At 42.5% G+C, this 20,703-nt stretch overlaps 1 protein-coding gene across 1 annotated transcript in view; it reads left to right on the top strand.

The window, feature by feature from the left end:
* DDR2 (discoidin domain receptor tyrosine kinase 2) overlaps positions 1–18,431 on the top strand; it is a 152,198-nt gene extending 133,767 nt beyond the window's left edge. The window contains exons 9-18 of the mRNA XM_012802614.2: positions 548–791; positions 4,151–4,213; positions 5,181–5,311; positions 8,525–8,735; positions 10,829–11,052; positions 12,372–12,499; positions 15,477–15,668; positions 15,958–16,192; positions 17,498–17,647; positions 18,081–18,431. Of these exons, the coding sequence (XP_012658068.1) occupies positions 548–791; positions 4,151–4,213; positions 5,181–5,311; positions 8,525–8,735; positions 10,829–11,052; positions 12,372–12,499; positions 15,477–15,668; positions 15,958–16,192; positions 17,498–17,647; positions 18,081–18,215 (1,713 nt within the window). The 3' untranslated portion in view covers positions 18,216–18,431. The remainder of the gene's footprint in view (positions 1–547; positions 792–4,150; positions 4,214–5,180; positions 5,312–8,524; positions 8,736–10,828; positions 11,053–12,371; positions 12,500–15,476; positions 15,669–15,957; positions 16,193–17,497; positions 17,648–18,080) is intronic.
* Positions 18,432–20,703: the final 2,272 nt, after the last annotated feature.

Below are 20,703 nucleotides of genomic sequence, written 5' to 3'. Positions count from 1 at the left end.
GTTGTTTGGCGGGTCTGGGCTGGATTCGAACCCACCACCTTAGGTGTATGTGGCTGGTGCCTTAGCCACTTGAGCCACAGGTGCCAAGCCACCCAACCCTGTTGAAAAGAAATGGACTGGCCTTGAGATGTACTTAGGAGGAAGTGGGATGGCAGTTTTCTTTTTACCTCAGTTCAGAATAGCTTGAATCTGGGTAGACAACACTGTCATTCAGGGAATTATAGATTAAAGAGGGTTTCGTGCAAGGCAGGACCTGAGAGGATGCTGGTCCAGCCTTCATCTAACAGGTGAGAAAACTACTGTCCAGCAACAGGAAGTGAGGTGTCCAGGAGCAGACAGGGCATGGAGGTGACTAAAGGTGCAGTCCAAATTTTGTAAGCCACTGTGAAGTTCCCAGAAGAGAAAACTCAGAAGAGTGCAAAACCTAGACTGTTTACCAAGGGTGGTACTTAGGGGCAAGTCTGGAATCTTACTGGATGGGTTTGCACTGTGTCCCAACACAACTGGCAGTGCCAACCTGTCACTCACATCCCTCTTTCTCTGCCAGGTCCACTGCAACAACATGTTTGCGAAAGGTGTGAAGATCTTTAAGGAAGTGCAGTGCTACTTCCGCTCTGATGCCAATGAATGGGAGCCTAACGCCGTGTCCTTCCCCCTTGTCCTGGATGACGTCAACCCCAGTGCTCGGTTTGTCACGGTGCCCCTTCACCACCGAATGGCCAGTGCCATCAAGTGCCAATACCACTTTGCTGACACCTGGATGATGTTCAGTGAGATCACCTTCCAATCAGGTGGGGAACGCGGGGTCCCTTGGGGAAGGGGGAGTGGTGTGATGAAGGAGGAAAGCCCATCCAGAACTTTCTTTCCATTGGCAGGTCTCTGAGAGGTGCAAGGTTGTGCAGGTGGCTTCTCATGGGTGTTTAGAGGGAATCCTTTGTGTGACTAGTTCCAATTGTACAGGGATGAGAATGGAAGTGAACAGAGTATTTACTTGACTCTTGTACAGTAACGAATTTTTTAAAATGAGAGTACAATGTGTTCAAAACTTAATATAAATTAATGCAGTTAATAGGTGTTCTGTTAAGGGGAAGCACATCTAAACATTATTAAAGTTACTTAAATGAAGGTGTGCAGATACACACAACCGTAAAGAGAACACTAGGTCTCCAAACGTCACTCAGCCTACTAACCATTGATATCTTGCCATTCTTGTCTATTCCTTTCCTTTTTGCTGTAGTATTTTAAAGCAAATCTGAGATATTGTTTGATTTCATTACTAAAATTTTTAGAATGTACCTAAGAAAATAGCATTATTTTTGTAAGCACAATCCCATCATGACATCTAACAACATTTATTACCAAATAATTCTTTAAGATTACCCAGTAGCCTGTCCATATTCAATTACCCCTGATCGTCTAGTAACACCTTATCTAGTTTGCTTGATCAAGTCAGGACCTAAATAAGGCCCTGTCAGTGTATTTTTTTGTTATGTCTCCTCAACGTTTTCTTCCTTTGTTTTTTAAATTTGATTCTGGTTTAGCTGCCTACTTTCTGTGGTGTGGTTTTACTCAGGCGTCTCTTCTCTGTCATTCCTGCTGACTGGAGGTTATGTCTACAGGTGAAATTGATTCAAGTTCAATATTTGTTTCTGTCAAGAATTCTTCATAGATGGTGTTGTATACTTTACGGTGACCCTCATCACCGGGCGCCATGTTGGAACCTGTCACTTTGACACTAAGCTGGGTTCCCAGTTTTAGAGAAGTGCTGCACATTCCCCATGAGCTTTGACCTCAGGTTCTACCTTCCATTGATGACCACTCTTTTCTTTGTTAAGGGTCCTAAATGGTGGTTTTCTAATTCTTTCATTTCTCTTGCATTTCTTGGCTGGATTTTTTTCTAAATAGAAGAACTATTCTTTATGCACTTGCTTACTCTGAAATGCAGCTCACAGTGGAAGATCCAATGGAAGGCTCTTAACTTTTCCCCTTTAATTGTCAAGTTTGCGTAACAGTTTTTTCCTTTTACATGACTCATTTTTTACTTTCAATTATCAGAGTAATGAATTGATGTCTTGATGCCTCATCAGTGATGTCTGATGAGTTTTGTTTTTCACCACTGGTAGGGTTTCTTTGGGGTATCATTATGCACTCATTGCTTTTTTATAAATTCAGTGTTCTATTGGAGTTATTTTTCTCTTATATACTCAAATTGTCTGTCTTTGACCAGAGTTTGCATCATTAAGCTGGCTCTTTGTTCTTTGGATCTGACTCTATAAGCCTTTGATAACTTTCTTGTTTTTTGAAAGAACAACGTATTCCAAATTCATTCTGGGTATTTACTTCCCTAGATGTGGAATTAATCATTTCTTCAAGAAATCGTGATTTCCTTTAGTGGGGAGTGGTATTTAGACAACACAAACTGGGCAACAAGAATGCTCATTATTATTGAGTTGTCATTGTTGGATTTTTCAGTGGAAAGGATTGTAGGTGTGAGCCCCTGTGCCCAGTCCTGATTTGATGTTGAAAAGAAGAAAATTTCAAAATGGTCTGCTCACTAAGGCTCAGCGCCCATAGCTCAGTGAGCAGGGTGCCAGTCACATATAATGAAGCTGGTGGGTTCGAGCCCGGCCCAGACCTGCTAGAACCATAACAACTGCAACTAAAAAATAGCCAAGTGTTTGGTGGGCACCTGTAGTCCCAACTACTTGGGAGGCTGAGGCAAGAGAATCACTTAAAGCCAAGAGTTTGAGGTTGCTGTGAGCTGTGACACCACTGCACTCTACCAAGAGTGACATAGTGAGACTCTATCTCAAACAAACAAACAAAAAAGGTCTGATCATTAAGATGCACTGATAAGAAAATAGAGTGTATTTTTAGAAAATCGGGGTTGGTGCTTAAATGCCTTTTGTGTTAATGATTTAATATAAGAATAAATCATTTTATATAAGTATATAAATTATTTTTATATAAGTTTTATTTTATTATTGTATAGAAGTATCTCCTGAGAACAGAAACTGAGATGCTCAAAAGCAGTTCCATTTACACTGTAAGTTTTAACTGGAAGACAAACAGACTTCCTCCATCCTCAGAGAAATTGGTCTACCATCTTATTATAGCTAATGATAGCTATGGTCTATGGCTTTTGACTCCCAGGGTCTCTTGAGATCTAAATCCAATGTTATGACAATATTAGTTTTCACTGGAGCCTGAGGACTCAATTCAGAAATTTTATGTAGATGCTAGATACCTCCTTATTTGTATAAAAAATGTTTAGAAGACAGAAAATTAGGATTTTTGGCAGAATGTCTCTTGGGAGGGAAATGCATATTCTAATTCTTGATCTTAATTAGACAAATCAGAGGGGAAAAGGAGTCACCAATATCACTAGTAAATACAGTTTGGGGGTTTATTCTCAGAAGCTGTAAAATCACAGCAGAGAATACCCCAGTGTCAATAATCTATCTATGAAGATGAAACCTTAATTTATAAATTAGGGGGATAGGCTGATGAGGTAAAGTGGAAAACCCTTTTATAAAACAATTCCATTTCTTTGAAGAAAAGAGCATCTTAGCATTATGTCGGTTCCAGGCTCCCTCATCTACTGTACCCTCTCTATATTTTGCACAAGCAGGGTCTGGTTCCTATGCTTTTTGGTAATGTATGGTTGCAGCCCCTTGAACCCTTATTTCTTAAACGTTTTGTACTGTGGCACCTAGTATGTAATATTTGAAACAAAAATTTTGCAAGAAAATGCAGTGGTTCTCAACCTTCCTAATGCCACAACCCTTTAATATAGTTCCTCATGTTGTGGTGACCCCCAACCATAAAATTATTTTCGTTGCTACTTCATATAGTAGCCTTCATATAGTGGCCTACTTCATATAGTAGCAACAAAAATAATTTTATGGTTGGAGGTCACCACAACGTGAGGAATATGTATTAAAGGGTCACAGCATTAGGAAGCTTGAGAACCACTGATACAGATGAATGGTGAGATTCTATTTAATATGTTTATAATTTTGTTTTCATGAAAGGCTGGTGGCAACTGACTAAATTGAGTCTACGATGTGGTAGGTCACAACCCACCTTCAGCAAAACCACTAGCTGCCTGTCTTCTCCCCAGCTCTGACTCACCCTTGTTTTGTAACAGATGCTGCAATGTATAACAACTCTGGAGCCCTGCCCACCTCTCCCATGGCACCTACAACCTATGGTATGTGTGATTCCTAATTACAAAAATTAAGTTGAAGGGATCTCCTGGAGGATGAAGAAGGGTGGAGATTTACAAAGGCCGGACTGTCTGTGTGGGAGGCTTGACACCAGGTGGCTTTGGATGAAGAGTAGCCCTGGAAAGGTAGGACAGTCTACCTCAAAGTTAAGGTCTCAAATGCACTATCTTCGCTACTGGTTTATGTGATTCTTCAGCTGAGACACAATCTGGACTTTCCCTATTTGCTCCATAAAAATTTAGGATGCTTGGAGTAGAAACAGGGAAGGGGACATTTCTAGGTGAGACTCATGGTGGGGATCTCAGTGAATGGGTAGAAGTCTATGAAACAAACTCCGTTCTCTCTAACTGGAGATAAATCAGTCAATGTGTGTTCATTGCATCAGGCAATCACCGGCCCTCCTAGCCAGCAATCTGAGAAATGTAATTGAATGTCTCCAAAGAGAACTCTCTGCTACCTTGGCATGTCTCATACCAATACACAGAGTGAACCTAGTTTCTCACCTGTTTTACATGAGGTGTGATTAGGAGACTGTAGACCCAGCCCATGGCAATACTGGGAAAAAATGTGGAGAAAATGGAAATGCTCTTCATTACCCAGTCTGAGACACACAGAAGAGGAGGCTACTATTCCATGGAGGAGGATTGTAGAATAGAGGAACAAAATACTAGAAAAGTAGCAAGGTCAGGGTGGCGCCTGTGGCTCAGAAGGGTAGGGTGCCAGTCCCATATGCTGGAGGTGGCAGGTTCAAACCCAGCCCTGGCCAACAAAAACAGCATAAGAAAAAAAAAAAAAAGGAAAAGGAAAGTGGCAAGGGCAAGAATAAGCAGAAGTATGAAGGGATCATCCTGTGGCCTTATCCTCAGGGGCCAGGTCTGCCTCCAGTCCAGTCCCTCATGGTTTTTCTTGTGTCATGAGATTACATTCTCCACTTTCTCTTCTTGGTCACAGACCCAATGCTTAAAGTCGATGACAGCAATACTCGGATCCTGATTGGCTGTTTGGTGGCCATCATCTTCATCCTCCTGGCCATCATTGTCATTATCCTCTGGAGGCAGTTCTGGCAGAAAATGCTGGAGAAGGTGAGGGGGTGCTTCGTGGGCATGACCCAGGAAGCTGTTTTTTTCCTTTGCTAAGTCACCATTGCCCCAAGAGTGAAAGGCGAATTATGAGTATTTATAAATGGCTGGAGTTAACAGGGCCTGCCAAAAAGCTGAGGAATGGAGGAGATTGTTCTTGAAAGGAGCCAGAAAGGGATAAGCTAAGACTATGTTCTAATTTTTAGAATGGAAACATTATAACCTTCCTAGGAAACTCTTCCTGATACACTGCATCTCAAATTAGGCATTTTCCTTGAACTTTCTGATTCATTAGGTTTTGGGTGGAGTGTAGGCATCTGCATTTAAAAAAGTTTAACAGTGATTCTTATGTGTATCTAAGATTGACAATCATTCTCCTAAATGTCTAGCTAAAATTTATGAAAGATGTTACTGAAGTTCCTTCTCTTCTTTTTCTATTTGCTTGTTTTGTGTGTGTATATGTGTGTGTGTAGAGAAACATCCAACCTCATTCACATCTAAGCCAGTCTTCTCACAATTCTATTGATATCTCTGTTAACTTGAAGGTTATGACTACATATACCTCTTAGTCCTTCCTGAGGCTCTTTCTGTCTAAGCCAAATGATCTGAACAAGTTTCATCACGTTTATCTAACACTTTCTACTGTACAAAGACTTTTTTCTCATTTATGATTCCAGTTGCACCTCACTGAGATGGGCATGATTATATTGAGCTATTTCTTTCTGATGAGAAAATGTGATATGCTCAAGGTCATGAAACTTATATTTAATCTTCTGTGTTCTTTCCAATTGTTAATATCAAAATATGCTGGTTTCTTTTTCTTTTTCTTTTTTTTGGCTGGGGCTGGGTTTGAACCCACCACCTCCAGTATATGGGCAGCGCCCTACTCCTTTGAGCCATAGGCGTTGCCCTATGCTGGTTTCTTTCTTCAAAAAAAAAAAATATATATATATATATTCCATCAAAGATGGAATATTTGTGGCTTTTCTTGGTTTCTTGGATCAAACAGTAATTCCCTGGGAACTGCTGTTGAATGCCTGATTCTCTTGGAGTCTCTGAAGTGAGTGTTTTTGCCTTGATCATGGGCACCTTCCCTGGTCAGTGAGTTCTACCCAATAGATGTGGACTGTGAGAGCTGTGGAGCTTTGAATTGCCTACCGAGGGCAGGGAACAAGAAGGAAGAGATAGTCTGATTGATCTCTGTGTCCATAGGTGGTCTCTCTGAGGAGCCCCAGGCCTGATAGAGCATAATCCAGAAGAGGGAAAGGGCACTGTTGACAATGGGCTCAGATCTCCAGAATTCCTTGTATTAGGACAGGAGAAAGGAGATTTAGATTAGAGAAGTGAGAGACAGTCACCTAGACAAGTAGCTGCAGTTTCTTACAACCTGTTCCACATTCAGGTTCCTGAGATGCTTACTATAAAGTTGTTAGGAAGGAATATTTCACAGAAGGTAGCATCACCTTGCTTCCTGCAAGGACCTTTACAATTACTCTGAAAATGCTTTACCTAGGTTAATGCTTTCCACTCATAAATAGTACCAGACTAAGGAGTAGAATCTGCAGACTCACCCATGGGCATCAATGGGGAAATATCAAAACCTGTCTCGCAGACTTCTGAAACTCACTGGGGAGGCCCTGTGTGGTAGTGAAGCACTGAGCTTCATCAGATAACTTAAAGTGAATGTGTATCTTTCTGGAATAGTCTATTAGCACCACATTTTAGGTGAGGGAGGAGGGTCCCTGTTTTCTTCTCTGTCAACGTTTTCTGTGTATTTGAGCCAGAATTTCCCATACTTCTTTGGGTCTTTCTTCTGAGGCCTGATGGAATATCTTCATGGGCTTCATGTTGGATTGGGAACCCTCTAGGAAAAAGGGAGAGCCAAAAGTTTGCCCTTAATTATTTAACTTGGTCCGTCAAGGAATTCTTTCTAGTCCTAAGAAAGGTACTGCAAGGTGTTGTGGAATGACACTCAGGATTTCTTCCTAGGGACATAATTTTATATGGAAAATCTTTAAGCATATACCTAGTTTTTTAGGCTGTAGCATTATTTGTAGGCTACTTTTGAGAATATCCCCAGTACTCTCTCCTTGAGAGATTAAAGCCACATTCACTGAATACCTCCTATGTGCGAGGCTACCTGCTCAGGATGGGGATGTCAGAGCAACAAACGACCTTTGAGTTTAGTGGAAAAGCAGACATCCTAGTTTCTCCACTGGACACCCACGCGGTTTGTGAAGGAGAACAGTTTTACACATTTCAATCTAAGTGGTATCTTCAGGTGCTGGCATTTTCCTTTTGATAGAGCAGGCAGATGACATTAAATATGATAAAACATCAATTAGCTGTCTTGTTGCTCTTCTTGCTGTGGTAGGTGTGATTCCCTCTGGTATTCTCAGACACCTATGGCTTTCCTGTCCCACTCTGTAGCCATTTTATTTTTGGTTAGGAAATCAGGGGTCAGGGGCAATTATCTTAACTTACAGCGCCAGGATGATCAGGTGGACTATTGATTCTTCGTGTTACAGCACATTCATTGAGTTCATGAACATTTTAATTAAAATGAAAGGGTAAGTCAGCAAAACTCATTATTAAATAGAACATTCCATAAGATCAAGAAGATTTCTGTCTATTGATAGGTTCTTAAATCAGCATGTAAATAATGCTTCTAAGGCTGGGCACAGTGGCTCACACCTGTAATCCCAGCACTCTGGGAGGCCGAGGCAGGTAGATCACTTGAGCTCAGGAGTTTGAGACCAGCCTGAGCAAGAGTGAGACCCCATCTCTAAAACTAGCCAGGTGGTGTGGTGAGAGCCTCTAGTCCCAGCTACTTGGGAGGCTGAGGCAAGAGGATCACTTGAGCCCAAGAGTTTGAGGTTGCTGTGAGCTGTGATGCCATGGTAGTCTACTGAGGGCAAGAAATTGAGACTCTATCTCAAAAAAAAAAAAATGCTTTTATTCAAATACTACTTTACAGTTTTGGCAACATAGACATCAGGAGGTCAAATTCTGCCTCAAAGAAATGAAGGATTATTCTAAATTATTCTAAGTTCCAAGTTCCTGTATCATAGGCATTTGTAGAACCAGACTGCATCCCTGTCTCTTGCAGAGTTTCTGGGTTTTAAGCATAGTAAAAGGTTATTTTGTTTGAGTGGAAGAGTCAGGTTTAGGAAGGGGAGGACGTAACGTGCCCTTCTGCCCGTCCTTTTCTTCCAGGCTTCCCGGAGGATGCTGGATGATGAAATGACAGTCAGCCTTTCCCTGCCAAGTGATTCCAGCATGTTCAACAATAACCGCTCCTCATCGCCAAGTGAACAGGAGTCTAACTCCACTTACGATCGCATCTTTCCCCTTCGCCCTGACTACCAGGAGCCATCTAGGCTCATACGAAAACTTCCAGAGTTTGCTCCAGGAGAGGAGGAGTCAGGTGCAGATGATTTGGTGGGCGGGAGGTTGCGGGAGAAGCCTGGAGCAGCTTGTGTGGAGTAGATATCCCACCCCTGCTCCTTGTTAACCATACTGGTTTTTAGTTTATGCCGACATCCGGAGAAGTCTACCTTCTCTTTCTAGACTGAGTCTGTGGCTGTTCCTAGCCTCCTTTGGGCACCTCTCCTTTGCTGGTGAACATAAGATGTTTGGTGTGACCAGAAAAGGAAGTAATAACGAGGTGTTACTAAAGTGACAACACCAGGTTGGGCGAGGTGGCTCCCACCTGTGATCCTCGCACTCTGGGAGGCCGGAGGCTGAGGCTGGTAGATTGCTTGAGCTCAGGAGTTTCAACCCGGTCTGAGCAAGAGCAAGACCCTGTCTCTACTAAAAGTAGAAAAACTAGCTGGGTGTTTTTGTGGTGGGGCCTGTAGTCCCAGCTACTCAGGAGGCTGAGTCGGGAATATCACTTGAGCCTAAGAGTTTGAGGTTGCTGTGAGCTACAGTGATGCCATGGCACTCTGCCCAGGTTGCAGAGTGAGACTCTGTCTCAAAAAACAAAACAAAATTAAAAAACCCAACAAACCCCAAAACCAACCAAACAAAAAAATCTTAGGAGACAGTACCAGTAGCTAAATAATCCAACCAGTCTAACCTCATTTTACTATAAGCAGGATGAGAAGGCTTAGACAGGGTATCCAAATTTCATGAGGGATAAATTCAGGACTAGAATTTCACCTGGAGAAAAAAATAAATGGATGAAGCTAATGAATTCTAAGATCCCCAGTTCTATAGATATCAAGATAATTGAGTTTTTAATATCTTATTTTTTATTAATTTCTTTTTGGTAAATATTTGTTAAGATAATATAAGATTTCATTATAAAAGTAGGTGTGTCTTGCTATTTCTTAATAAAAGCATTAAGATAAAAATAGTACAACAGCTAAAATAGCACCCATTAATTCAAGTCCTAATGTCTTTTTAAAAATGTTGCAAGTGACATCAGAAGGGAAGCTGGGGTCATCTCTGGAGCTCTGAGCAGCTTTTCTGTGAGGCCATCTACCTAACAGTGATCCAAGTCAAAAGGATTTGTGTTCAGGGGAGAAGAGCAGGGCCTGAGCCGGATGCAGAGGCTGACGGGACTAACTAGGACAGCACAGGATTTTTGAGGAAGGAGCCTGAAGGGATTTTGTATTTTTTTGAAGGAGGAAAAGAAACTAATACATATTTTACCACCCAATAGAAAGCATTGAAAGAGCACATTAAATTCAGGTAATTTCACAACGACAGCAAGAATGAAGAATATAAACCAATTTATTTCCTTTTTTTTGGAGACAGGAGCCTCAAGCTGTCCCCTTGGGTAGAGTGCCATGGCATCACAGCTCACAGCAACCTCCAACTCCTGGGCTCAAGCAAGTCTCCTGCCTCAGCCTCCTGAGTAGCTGGGATTACAGGCACCCACCACAATGCCTGGCTATTTTTTGGTTGCAGCCATCATTGTTGTTTGGCAGGCCCAGGCTGGATTTGAACCCATCACCTTGGGTGTACATGGGTGGCGCCTTAGCCGCTTGAGCCATAGGGGCTGAGCCAACCAATTTATTCCCCAGACTGAACTGAAGTAATTTATTTTTCTGAAGGCTAAAACATCCCCCACCTCATATTTTAACATTTCAGTTAGTACATGTTTTCAATTAGATAATATACTTTTAATCTGACAGCCTTAAATCCCTAAGATAGGTCCTTAAATCAATGGCAGTGACTTAAAATTAAGGAAGTATGTTACTAACCCTTAAACCTTTAATGCTCCCACCCTGATACACCCTGAGTTTTCCTATAGCTTCGCCATAGGATGCCACAGATTAGGTAAGGAAGTTGTGAATGATCACGTGTTCTGAGGAGAAGAAGGAGAGATACGATGGTCTGAAGGTCACGAGAAAGTCTCCAGAGGTGGCAAAACCATTGTCTAAGTCAGAATGAAATGAAGTAGGTTAGGCTGTCATAGGGACGTGTTCTAACCCTGTCTCAGGTTTTTATCCTTGATGAGGTCTCCGAAGATAACCCCTGGTACGAGACTGGTTTTCCTTGTCTTCCCAGGCTGCAGTGGCATGGTGAAACCAGTCCAGCCCAGTGGCCCTGAGGGCGTGCCCCACTATGCCGAGGCTGACATAGTGAATCTCCAGGGAGTGACAGGTGGCAACACCTACTCAGTGCCTGCTGTCACCATGGACTTGCTCTCAGGGAAAGATGTGGCTGTGGAAGAGTTCCCCAGGAAACTCTTAACTTTCAAGGAGAAACTGGGAGAAGGCCAGTTTGGGGAGGTAAGTTGACCTTTTGAGTAGAGCTTTGGTAGTTCAAAGGAAGAAGTTGGATAAAAATGGACAATAGAGGGCGGTGCCTGTGGCTCAAGAAGAGTAGGGTGCTGGCCCTATATGCCGGAGGTGGCTGGTTCAAACCCAGCCCTGGCCCAAAACTGCAAAAACAAACAAAAAAAATGGACAGTAGAACAAGCGTCCCTTTCAGAAGTGGATTCATAACTGAACGTCTCTTCCACGAGTCTCGCCTTGTGTTACCCTCTGGGAGACTAGTATTGGTCTAGCCTCACCTTTGTCAAATAGCCGTGGAGTTTCTGAGACTTCTGGTTTCTATACAGGAATTTTTGACGCAGACAAATCACTAAACTTCAGATAGCCTGAAAAACATTCAATAATTTAAAAAATGTCAACAATACAGAGGGTGGGCCCCACAGATGTGATCATCTTTCATGAACCGTCCAGGAACGCCCTGCTGCTTGATGGCCACTTTGTTTTTTCCTTTTAATGGGAATTATATGTAAAATGGTCAAAAACAACCTCGCCCCTGCCTTTGGTCCCAGAATCAGCTGCTAGGGAATGAATCACCCGCTAAGTCAAGGAGGAGTACTCTTTTCAGTTGCCCTCAGGGTGATGCATGAAATATTAAACTTTGCACTCTCGCATCAGTCCCATGAGCCTTCTGAGAACTCCAAGCAGTGTTTTAAGTTGTAATAGGAACTCTTCAACTCTGCTCTCTAAACTTCAAATATAATACTTGGTTTCCTAAGGACATGTTACTGGTTTTCGGTGTGGGTCCCATGTTCCCTCTTTGGGCAGGTCTGTTGTTAGAGGAGGTGGTGGGGTCCCTGGCATATACTCATGCTGCCCCCTGGGTTGAAAACTCACATTTATTATATTGTTATCAACACAGGAGTTACTTATAATGCTAAACCCCCAAACTAAAGTATTACCTTGGGAAATCATCTTATGTTTTGCATGATCTACTAATCAACACATCAAAGTTTAAGCATTTATACTGAATAACATTTTAGAGCAGGCAATGCTGTGATAAAATACGATGTTATTCATTCACTCGTTCAGTGTCCTAATCGACGTACATTTATTTTATAAGGCAGCCACGTGTTGAATTAACTGGGGGCTTTATCATTGTTTTCAATTTTCTCAATTATTTGAAGCAAAGATATGTCATCCATATCATCTCATCGGGCTTCTGGTTATTTTGCTTCAGTTGTAAGAGTTAGTTTATCTCCAGGAAATGCCCAGCAAGAGTACTGAGACCTCTTCAGGAGAAATGATGATGCTGAGACTAGCTGACTTTTGTCTAGGTTCATCTCTGTGAGGTGGAGGGGATGGAAAAATTCAAAGACAAAGACTTTGCCCTGGATGTCAGTGCCAACCAGCCTGTCCTGGTGGCCGTGAAAATGCTCCGAGCAGATGCCAACAAGAATGCCAGGTCTGTGATCTGCATTTTGAAATTCCCTTGCTGTATTTCATTTTTAGGACCAAGAATGCTCCCGGATACTTCTGAGCAATCTTTTTCTTTTGCGATGGGAAGGTCTGTGAGTGGCCTCCCATTTCTGCTGTTGTGCTTTTTGGTTCTGATGGAGCCAGCAGTCCTCATCTTTTCTCCCTCTCTCAAGCAGAAATGCATACTTTTCATTGTATTTGCAACATATTTCCTGGACCCCTTTGCACAGCACTGTATGTATACACGTAGATGTCCGTCCTTTAATCTTTGTGCATAAACATACTCCTGAATGCCATGACCTCCTCGTGGCAACATTTTCACAGTCACACACATCTTTCCTGCTAAGCCTCTTCCATTCTCCTTTTCTTCACATCTCTATTTACTTTCTCATCACTTTTTTTTCTCTTTTATGCTCCTTTTCTCCTATGTCCAGCAATCCCCAAGTGAGAAGCTACCTCTACTTGGAAAAATATCCATGGACCTCAAAGCCAAAGGATCCACAGTCCTTTAGCAGTTTTCCAAACTGGCTAATAATCCCTTGGATCCTTTATCACATAGATTGCGGCTTGTAGCCATTCTCCTCTGTCTGACAGCCTTTCCATTACAGTGCTGGTGAGTTCATCCTCACCCGGAGGGGCATGCTGGTTGAAAGCTGGTTGTATGTGTCCCAGAGAAATCTGCACATCTGGACAACAAATGCATTTCCCATTTGTTGTTGTTTCCCATTTGGTTGTCTTGATTTGTCTCACTGATAGTCGTAGGGAGAGAAAGTTTATTATTTCTATTATGAAGGTTTTTATAAATTCCATGCATGGTGGTAGATTTCATTAAAAGCCTTGCAACTGACATTTGGATGTGGAAGAAGAGAGAAAAGGGAGGTAACAGAATCATGGAGGTTTTGGAATTTTAACAGAATTTCGATCTTAATGATATTGGCATAAATGAAAAGTGGCATTCTGTGGGCCCCCTGGAGAGATGGAGATTAATCTTAGCACGTTATTAGAGAGGGTGGCCAGGAGAAAGACTAACCACAGGGTAGGACAGAGCCTTTCTTCATTGTTTTCTGTGCCTCCATCTATGCCCATTCCCATTTAGCAGTGATGGATGGCCTTGGCTCTGGACCCTCCCAACCCTTAGAAACCCCTAGTTTGCATTGAAGAAAGGATGAAAGAGGGGAGGTGTTGCACCAGGATTACATTGATTCCAAGGGCTTCCAACTGACATAGTTTCACTTCTAGTGCAGGGAGTGTGGGCCAGTAGTTTTAAGACTACCAAGTATCAGCTCAGTGTCCATAGCTCAGTGGTTAGGGCGCCAGCCACATATACTAGGGCTGATGGGTTTGAACCTGGCTTGGGCCTGCTAAACAATAATGCCAACAACAACAACAAATAGCCAGGTGTTGTGGTGGGAACCTGTAGTCCCAACTATTTGGGAGGCTGAGGCAATAGAATTGCTTAAGCCCAAGAGTTTTAGGTTGCTGTGAGCTGTGACATCACAGCACTCTACTGAGGGTGACAAAGAGATTCTATCTCAAAAAAAAGAAAAAAAACAGACTACCAAATGTCATACTTTGTAATTCAAGGTGGTTGTCACCATATACTCAAGCACTTATTATTAGTCTTGGCCAGCTGAGTACTTCTTTTGAAATGACCCCACTTTGCCATCATTGCCTTAAAACAGCTTGATTATGAACAAGCTGCTAAAGTAAGGTGACCAGATTTTAACATTGGTAAAGTGGGACACCATTGGGTGGGGGGAGGGCAGGGCCTGACACCAATGCAAACTTTGATAAGCAGTTCTCCATAATCAGTTCTCAATAATTATTTGTTATTATTAACATTTTACATTATAAAATTAACAAAAATAATATAAAACGCATATCCTGGCGAAATAGCCACATGGCAGCCGAAAACCGTACATTCCCTCCCTTTCTCCCACCATTCCCTAGCTTGTTGTGCATTCTTTCCAAAAATTGGGGCTTCTTTAAAATGCTGCAGGACGCAGGACAAATTGTTAAAAATCAGGACTGTCCCGCCAAAAGCAGGACGTCTGGTCACCTTACTCTAGAGGGGTGGGGGGCTCCTTGTTTGTTCCAGACAGTTTGGCTCCTGAGCTAATTGTCCTTGCCTAGAAGCAAGGGAGGGAGCCAGTCTCCTTCTGATACCCAGGAGGGGAGTAGGGAGTTTACATTAGCCTTTTCATTTCCAAATGAAGTTACATTAACCTCTTCATTCCCAAATGGAGTTACATTAACCTCTTCATTCCCAAATGGAGTTACATTAACCTTTTCAGCAGCTGAAAACTGTATATTCCCTTCCCATTCTCCCACTGTTCCCTAGCTTGTCATGCATTCTTTCCAAAAATCGGGACTTTTTTAAAACGCCGTGGGACATGGGACAAATTGTTAAAAATCAGGACTGTCCTGCCAAAAGCAGGATGTCTGGTCACCTTATACTAAAGGTATGTTGCAACGGACTGCTGGTACAGACTAAATTAGAAAAGCCAGTAGGAAAAAATAATTATCAGAGAAATTGAATGGTGCTTGTTCACTTTATACAAATTTTTACTTTATTAATAAAGTGACTCCATGGTGTTATAAAAAGGTAAATAGCTTAGTGCATTTAAGATATAAATTTCAGTGAAAAGTCTCATTTTGCAGAGTAGCCTATATTTGATTCAGCAATTATTAATCACTTTCTATGTGGCAGGCATTTTGTTAGCTACCAGAGATGTAAAGGGAAGGATCTTGTTCTCAGAAACATTACATTTGAATAAGGGTCCAGCAGATTCCAAGAGAGAATAAGACAGTTCCAGGGTCAGTTTTTCTGTCCTCTCAAAGGTTACCCAAAGGGAAACAAGAGTTGGCGTATAGGGTAGAAATAGGTTTTGTTGTGCCTTCTTGCCTATCTTGATTCTGATTCTGGCAATCTCTGGGTTTATCTATGTCTGTGTCCTCCAAAGGAATGATTTTCTTAAGGAGATAAAAATCATGTCCCGTCTCAAGGACCCAAACATCATCCGTCTCTTAGCTGTGTGTATCACTGAGGACCCTCTCTGCATGATCACTGAGTACATGGAGAATGGAGATCTCAACCAGTTTCTTTCCCGCCATGAGCCTCCAAATTCTTCTTCCAGTAATGTGCCCACTGTCAGGTAAACGAGCCTGGTCTTTTATCCCTGTGATCCTGAGAGTAACCTAGTATCTGAAATTGGGGAGCAGAGAGCTTTAGAGTTCATCTTTGTTTTGAGCTGGTGGGGGAGGTGAGCGGGAAATATTGGAGCAGCTGCCCTTTTCGGGGATACAGAGGGATCCATTAAGAAGGGAGAAGGGGTGTAAGGGTTTAAACTCTGGCTTGGTGGTGACAACTTTAGGATGTGAACCTTTCATGGCTTCCTGTTTCTTTCCACAAGCTACCTTCTCTCTAATTGTCTGTTTCCTCAGTTACACCAATCTGAAGTTTATGGCTACCCAGATCGCTTCTGGCATGAAATACCTTTCCTCTCTTAATTTTGTCCATCGAGATCTGGCCACACGGAACTGCTTAGTGGGTAAGAACTACACCATCAAGATAGCCGACTTTGGGATGAGCAGAAACCTGTACAGTGGTGACTATTACCGGATCCAGGGCCGGGCGGTGCTCCCGATCCGCTGGATGTCTTGGGAGAGCATCTTGCTGGTGAGTCCCCGGCATCATTCAGCCCTTCCCTACCATGTGGCTTGTGGGCAGGCAACACGCCATGTCCAGGCAAATCTGAGATGGCAGGAGGCCAGCTCAGTAGACCAGGATTTTTTCCCTGACTCAAGACGATTTTCTTTGCATGCTACTTGTTACTATTATTGTTCAAGATTTGTCTATTTCAACTAGAAAAAGTAACATGCTCATTGCAGAAAATGTAGAGGGACATTGAAAAGTATAAAGGACTTACTATCATTTTCTTTCTCTCTACTCTTTTCACCTACTGATTGCCCCTAATTTAGGCTGTTCAAAAGCTTACCATATGAAATGTTACCCCACAAAATATTTTTCTTCCACATTAATTTCATAAACATATTTCTCATTAATTATTTATGCTGGTATCCATTTTTAAAATTTTAATAATTGTCAATATTTTTTATTTTAAGTTCATTATTCTTTGCTGTATTAAGACAGAGTCTCACTTTATCACCCTGGGTAAAGTGCCATAGGGTCATAGCTCACAGCAACCTCACTCTTGGGCTTAAGTGATTTTCTTGCCTCAGCCTCCCAAGTCACTGGGACTAACAGGCACCCACCACAACGCCTGGTGATTTTTAGAGATGGAGTCTAGCTCTTGCTCAGGCTGGTCTTCAAACCATAGGCTCAGGCAAAACACCTGTTTCAGCCTCCCAGAGTGCTAGGATTATAGGTGTGAGCCACCTTGCCCGGCCTCCCAATGTTGTCTTTATTGTGTAGAAAATGTGTTAAGTATCCCATGCATGCTAATTACACCCCAGTCTCATTGCTGTCACTTGTGAAAGTCTGTCTTTCCAGGTTGTGACTGTCTACTGAACTGGGGGTCTTGAGGGTCTGAACTGACTGTCACTTGAGGGTCTTGGCCTTCCCCAGGAACTTACTCCAGACAGTTAAACCAGACTTCTCTATGTGTAGCATAAAAGCAATTGACCTCTCATTCAAATTTTGCCTGTCTCAGGGGCATTTTCCCCCTAAAGACCCTAAAGGGTGACACTCAGTGGGAGAGTCAGAGAGCTTACGGCTGCATTTCTTGCAGTCCTTGGATGTCGTCTCCAGAGAAGCAGAACTAAGCTGAGGTCCTGAAGCAGAGAGAATGTTCTGTTTCCTGACAACTTTGTGTTGTTGTTTCTAGATCCTGCATACCTATCTTGGCAATTTCAACATTCCTTGCCCTTGGTAGGGGAAGGGGGATCATTCCACATTATGAACTCTAACTTGCTCTTGTGCAAACGCTTATTCTGATTTTCCCCTCTTTTCCTTACTCACTAGGGCAAATTCACTACAGCAAGTGATGTGTGGGCCTTTGGGGTTACTCTGTGGGAGACTTTCACCTTTTGCCAGGAGCAGCCCTATTCCCAGCTGTCAGATGAACAGGTTATTGAGAATACAGGAGAGTTCTTCCGAGACCAAGGGAGGCAGGTAAGAACTGTTAGGGGTGAATGCCTCTGGACTTATGTGCTCCCGAAGGAGGGACAAAGGACAGTCCTGACTTAGCAGGCGAGGCCTGAACTGAAAGATGGGATGTTTGGGTGATAGTCTTTTGTCACTAACTATGCAGATAATGTGAAAGGCCACGATTCTCCCTGGCATCCATACATTCTGCTTCACCCTGTGTCAACCCACTGATTCTTGGAAAGCATGAAGGGTCATGCCAGGCGCCTTCCCAGCCTAAAGGTTGCAGAAATAAAATCATGATTTAGAACTCTTGGGAGCAGGACGAGCAGACAGCACACCCCTTTCAGTTATCAAATTCAAGAAGTGGGGCGGGTGCAAATTAAACTGTGATGCAAAGACTCTTTTCCCTTCTTCTTAATAGACTCTCTCTCTCTTTTTAAAAATTTTATTTCCGAAGACATACCTTCCACAGCCAGCCATTTGCCCTGACTCTGTGTATAAGCTGATGCTCAGCTGCTGGAGGAGAGATACGAAGCATCGTCCCTCGTTCCAAGAGATCCACCTTCTGCTCCTTCAACAAGGGGACGAGTGATGCCATCCACGCCTGGCAACGTTCTGATGGCCCAGGTCCTCCTCACAACACCTACCACTCACCCACGCCTAAGCCACTCCGTCTGGACATTTCATGAACCTGAGAGACAGAGGCTTGTTTGCTTTGCTCTCTCTTTCTCTCTTCCTCACCTCCTCCCACTGCACTCCTCCCCTCCCTACACCGAAGTCATATATACCTTTTTTTTTTACATTAAAACTCAAAAAAGAGAGAAAAAAAAAAGGCTAGGGCAGATAAAATCTAGTAAAAGAAATCTAATTTGATATACCAAAGGCTAGAAACTTCAAATAATTTATAAACGTTAAATATGCTTGTGTTTATTCATGTGCAGATTCTAGTATATTTTTTCCATGTCACCTTAAAAAAATCTTCAGGAAGAAGAACTTGGAGAATACTAATGTCTTCAGAAACGTGACATTAGGCATAGGGACAACACTTGATAGATGTGCAGAATCTGAGGACTCAGTTTTACGTAGCTAATCACAGATGGTTCTCTAATTTGGCATCCGAACATGTCCCATTCTTTGTATTTCCCTCTCCTGACAAAGTGGATGACACAGTCTTGAAAACACCCAGTGTTTTGGTCATTCGCGGGCAGGGGTCAGGTTCAAGTTCATATATAAAACAACAAGGGATGTGGATAGGAAAAAACGTGTGCTGCAAGACTGTCTAAAGGGGAACTGTCATATGAAAAAGTACCTCATGCATGGAAGGATTCTTGACTAGATAACAGACACAAGAGATGAAGGTGTGTGGAGAGGGACAGGGAACAGGTGTGCTATCCAATCCTCACTGGTGATTTCTGCAGAGGGCTCTCTTCTTTGTCTTGGTCAGACATTTTCATGTTTGATATGTGTTTTAGTGAGAACCTGATTTTTAAAATCAGTATAATTTGGTGTTGTTCTGCTCAAGATATCTTTTTGATATCCTGATAGAAAGCCTTTTGGTTTATCTGGTCCAAATATTCTGGCTGTTTTAGTGGATGAAGCCTTTGTGGGCCTTTGGTCTAGAAGTTGAATTACTCAGGCATAAGTTCCTAAAGGCCATGTGTAATAGGGAATAATAGATCAGTGTCAAGTATCCTTGAAAAGCTGACTTAGGACCAAGAAGGAAAAGTTACAGGGAGATTAATTTCCACTTTTTATTATGGAAAACATACAAGGATAAATGGGCTGCCTCCAGAGATGTCCCTGAAGAGGTTCAGATATAGCCTGAGGAACTGTGTAGTAAAGATGGAGATTTTCACACATGAAGCGGATGATTGCAGGAGACAATGTTTACTGTCCTTCTAATTGCGAGAGTCCTTGATTTCAGAACAGCACAGGAAGAGCACCCACTGCTGCTGTCTGGTGCACACGCTCTGGGCCCTGAGATGGTGCCACCGGCAGAGAAGAAAGCAGGAGGCTTTGCTTTCAGAATTCATGGAAATGAACAGTGTCAAGGAGGAGTCCCCTTCCAGCAGGTTCTGGGCTTTCACATTCTGCAAATCCTCAGATTCAGTGGGAAGCTGGAAAGGGAACCGTAATTCCCATCGAGGAGAAACAAAAGAAAAGAGAGTACAGAATAAGCTTTCCAAGATGAGAAGAGACAGTTTGACTCATCGAGTCTGTGTCTGTTGCCCTCACCAGGCCACCTTCTGCATGGTTTCTCAGGAATGTGTTCCCTCTGTTCAGCCTTTAACATGGGTTTGGGCCACAGCATAAGCATAAATCTAAATCCCAAGTCCCAAAGATCCATCTTGCAGGTCTTCTCTGACCCTAGCAAAGGCTCTCTCTCCTCAGTTGTCCCATGACTCTGGGCTTTAGTCTCTCCTAGGACCAATTTTGGAGAGATCATTGCTTTTGAGAGTCACAAGAGCATTGGTTTGGAAGCTTTGATCATTTTTCTGCCTCAACCCAAATGGGTCCTGTTGAGTAAATCACTTTGCCTCTCTGCGTTTTGTTTCCTTATCAATCACATGAGGAGAGTGGATTAGATGGCCTTGAACTTCCTTCTGGTTCTGATATGTCCAGTACTAGCTGATAATTGGATCTATAACTGATGTGGGTTGAGAAATTTGGTCATCTCCTGCTCTGAAAGTTGTGGCCAGCAAAAGAGATCATAGAAGAAATCACCATAATGATAGCTATGATAACAAACATTATCATATTTGATATGTACAGGGCCAGACATTTTCTCTTATACCTTGGGAACTGCCACACTCTGCTTTCAATGTAAGTGTTAACTTGGTTAGAATCAAAGGGACTTAAAAACAAGCAAACAAACAAAGGCATTAAAGGGACTTGAAATCAAGACTTACTCTCCTTTGTCCATATGCCTCTGGTAGGGACACATCCTGAGCATGTCATGGATTTTTATATAGCAAGAAAACTGTATTGATAGTATCAATTTGCCTTCCTTTGTCTAATATCATTCCATTTATTTCTTCTTATGCCTATGCCTCAATTCACTGGGTATTCTATGACGCCGT

This window comes from Otolemur garnettii, unplaced genomic scaffold (assembly GCF_000181295.1).
Source record: "Otolemur garnettii isolate 467f Iridium unplaced genomic scaffold, OtoGar3 scaffold00016, whole genome shotgun sequence".
Taxonomy (NCBI): Eukaryota; Metazoa; Chordata; class Mammalia; order Primates; family Galagidae; genus Otolemur; species Otolemur garnettii.
Note: the sequence above shows the minus strand (reverse complement) of the source record. Positions and strands in the feature narration are given on the sequence as shown.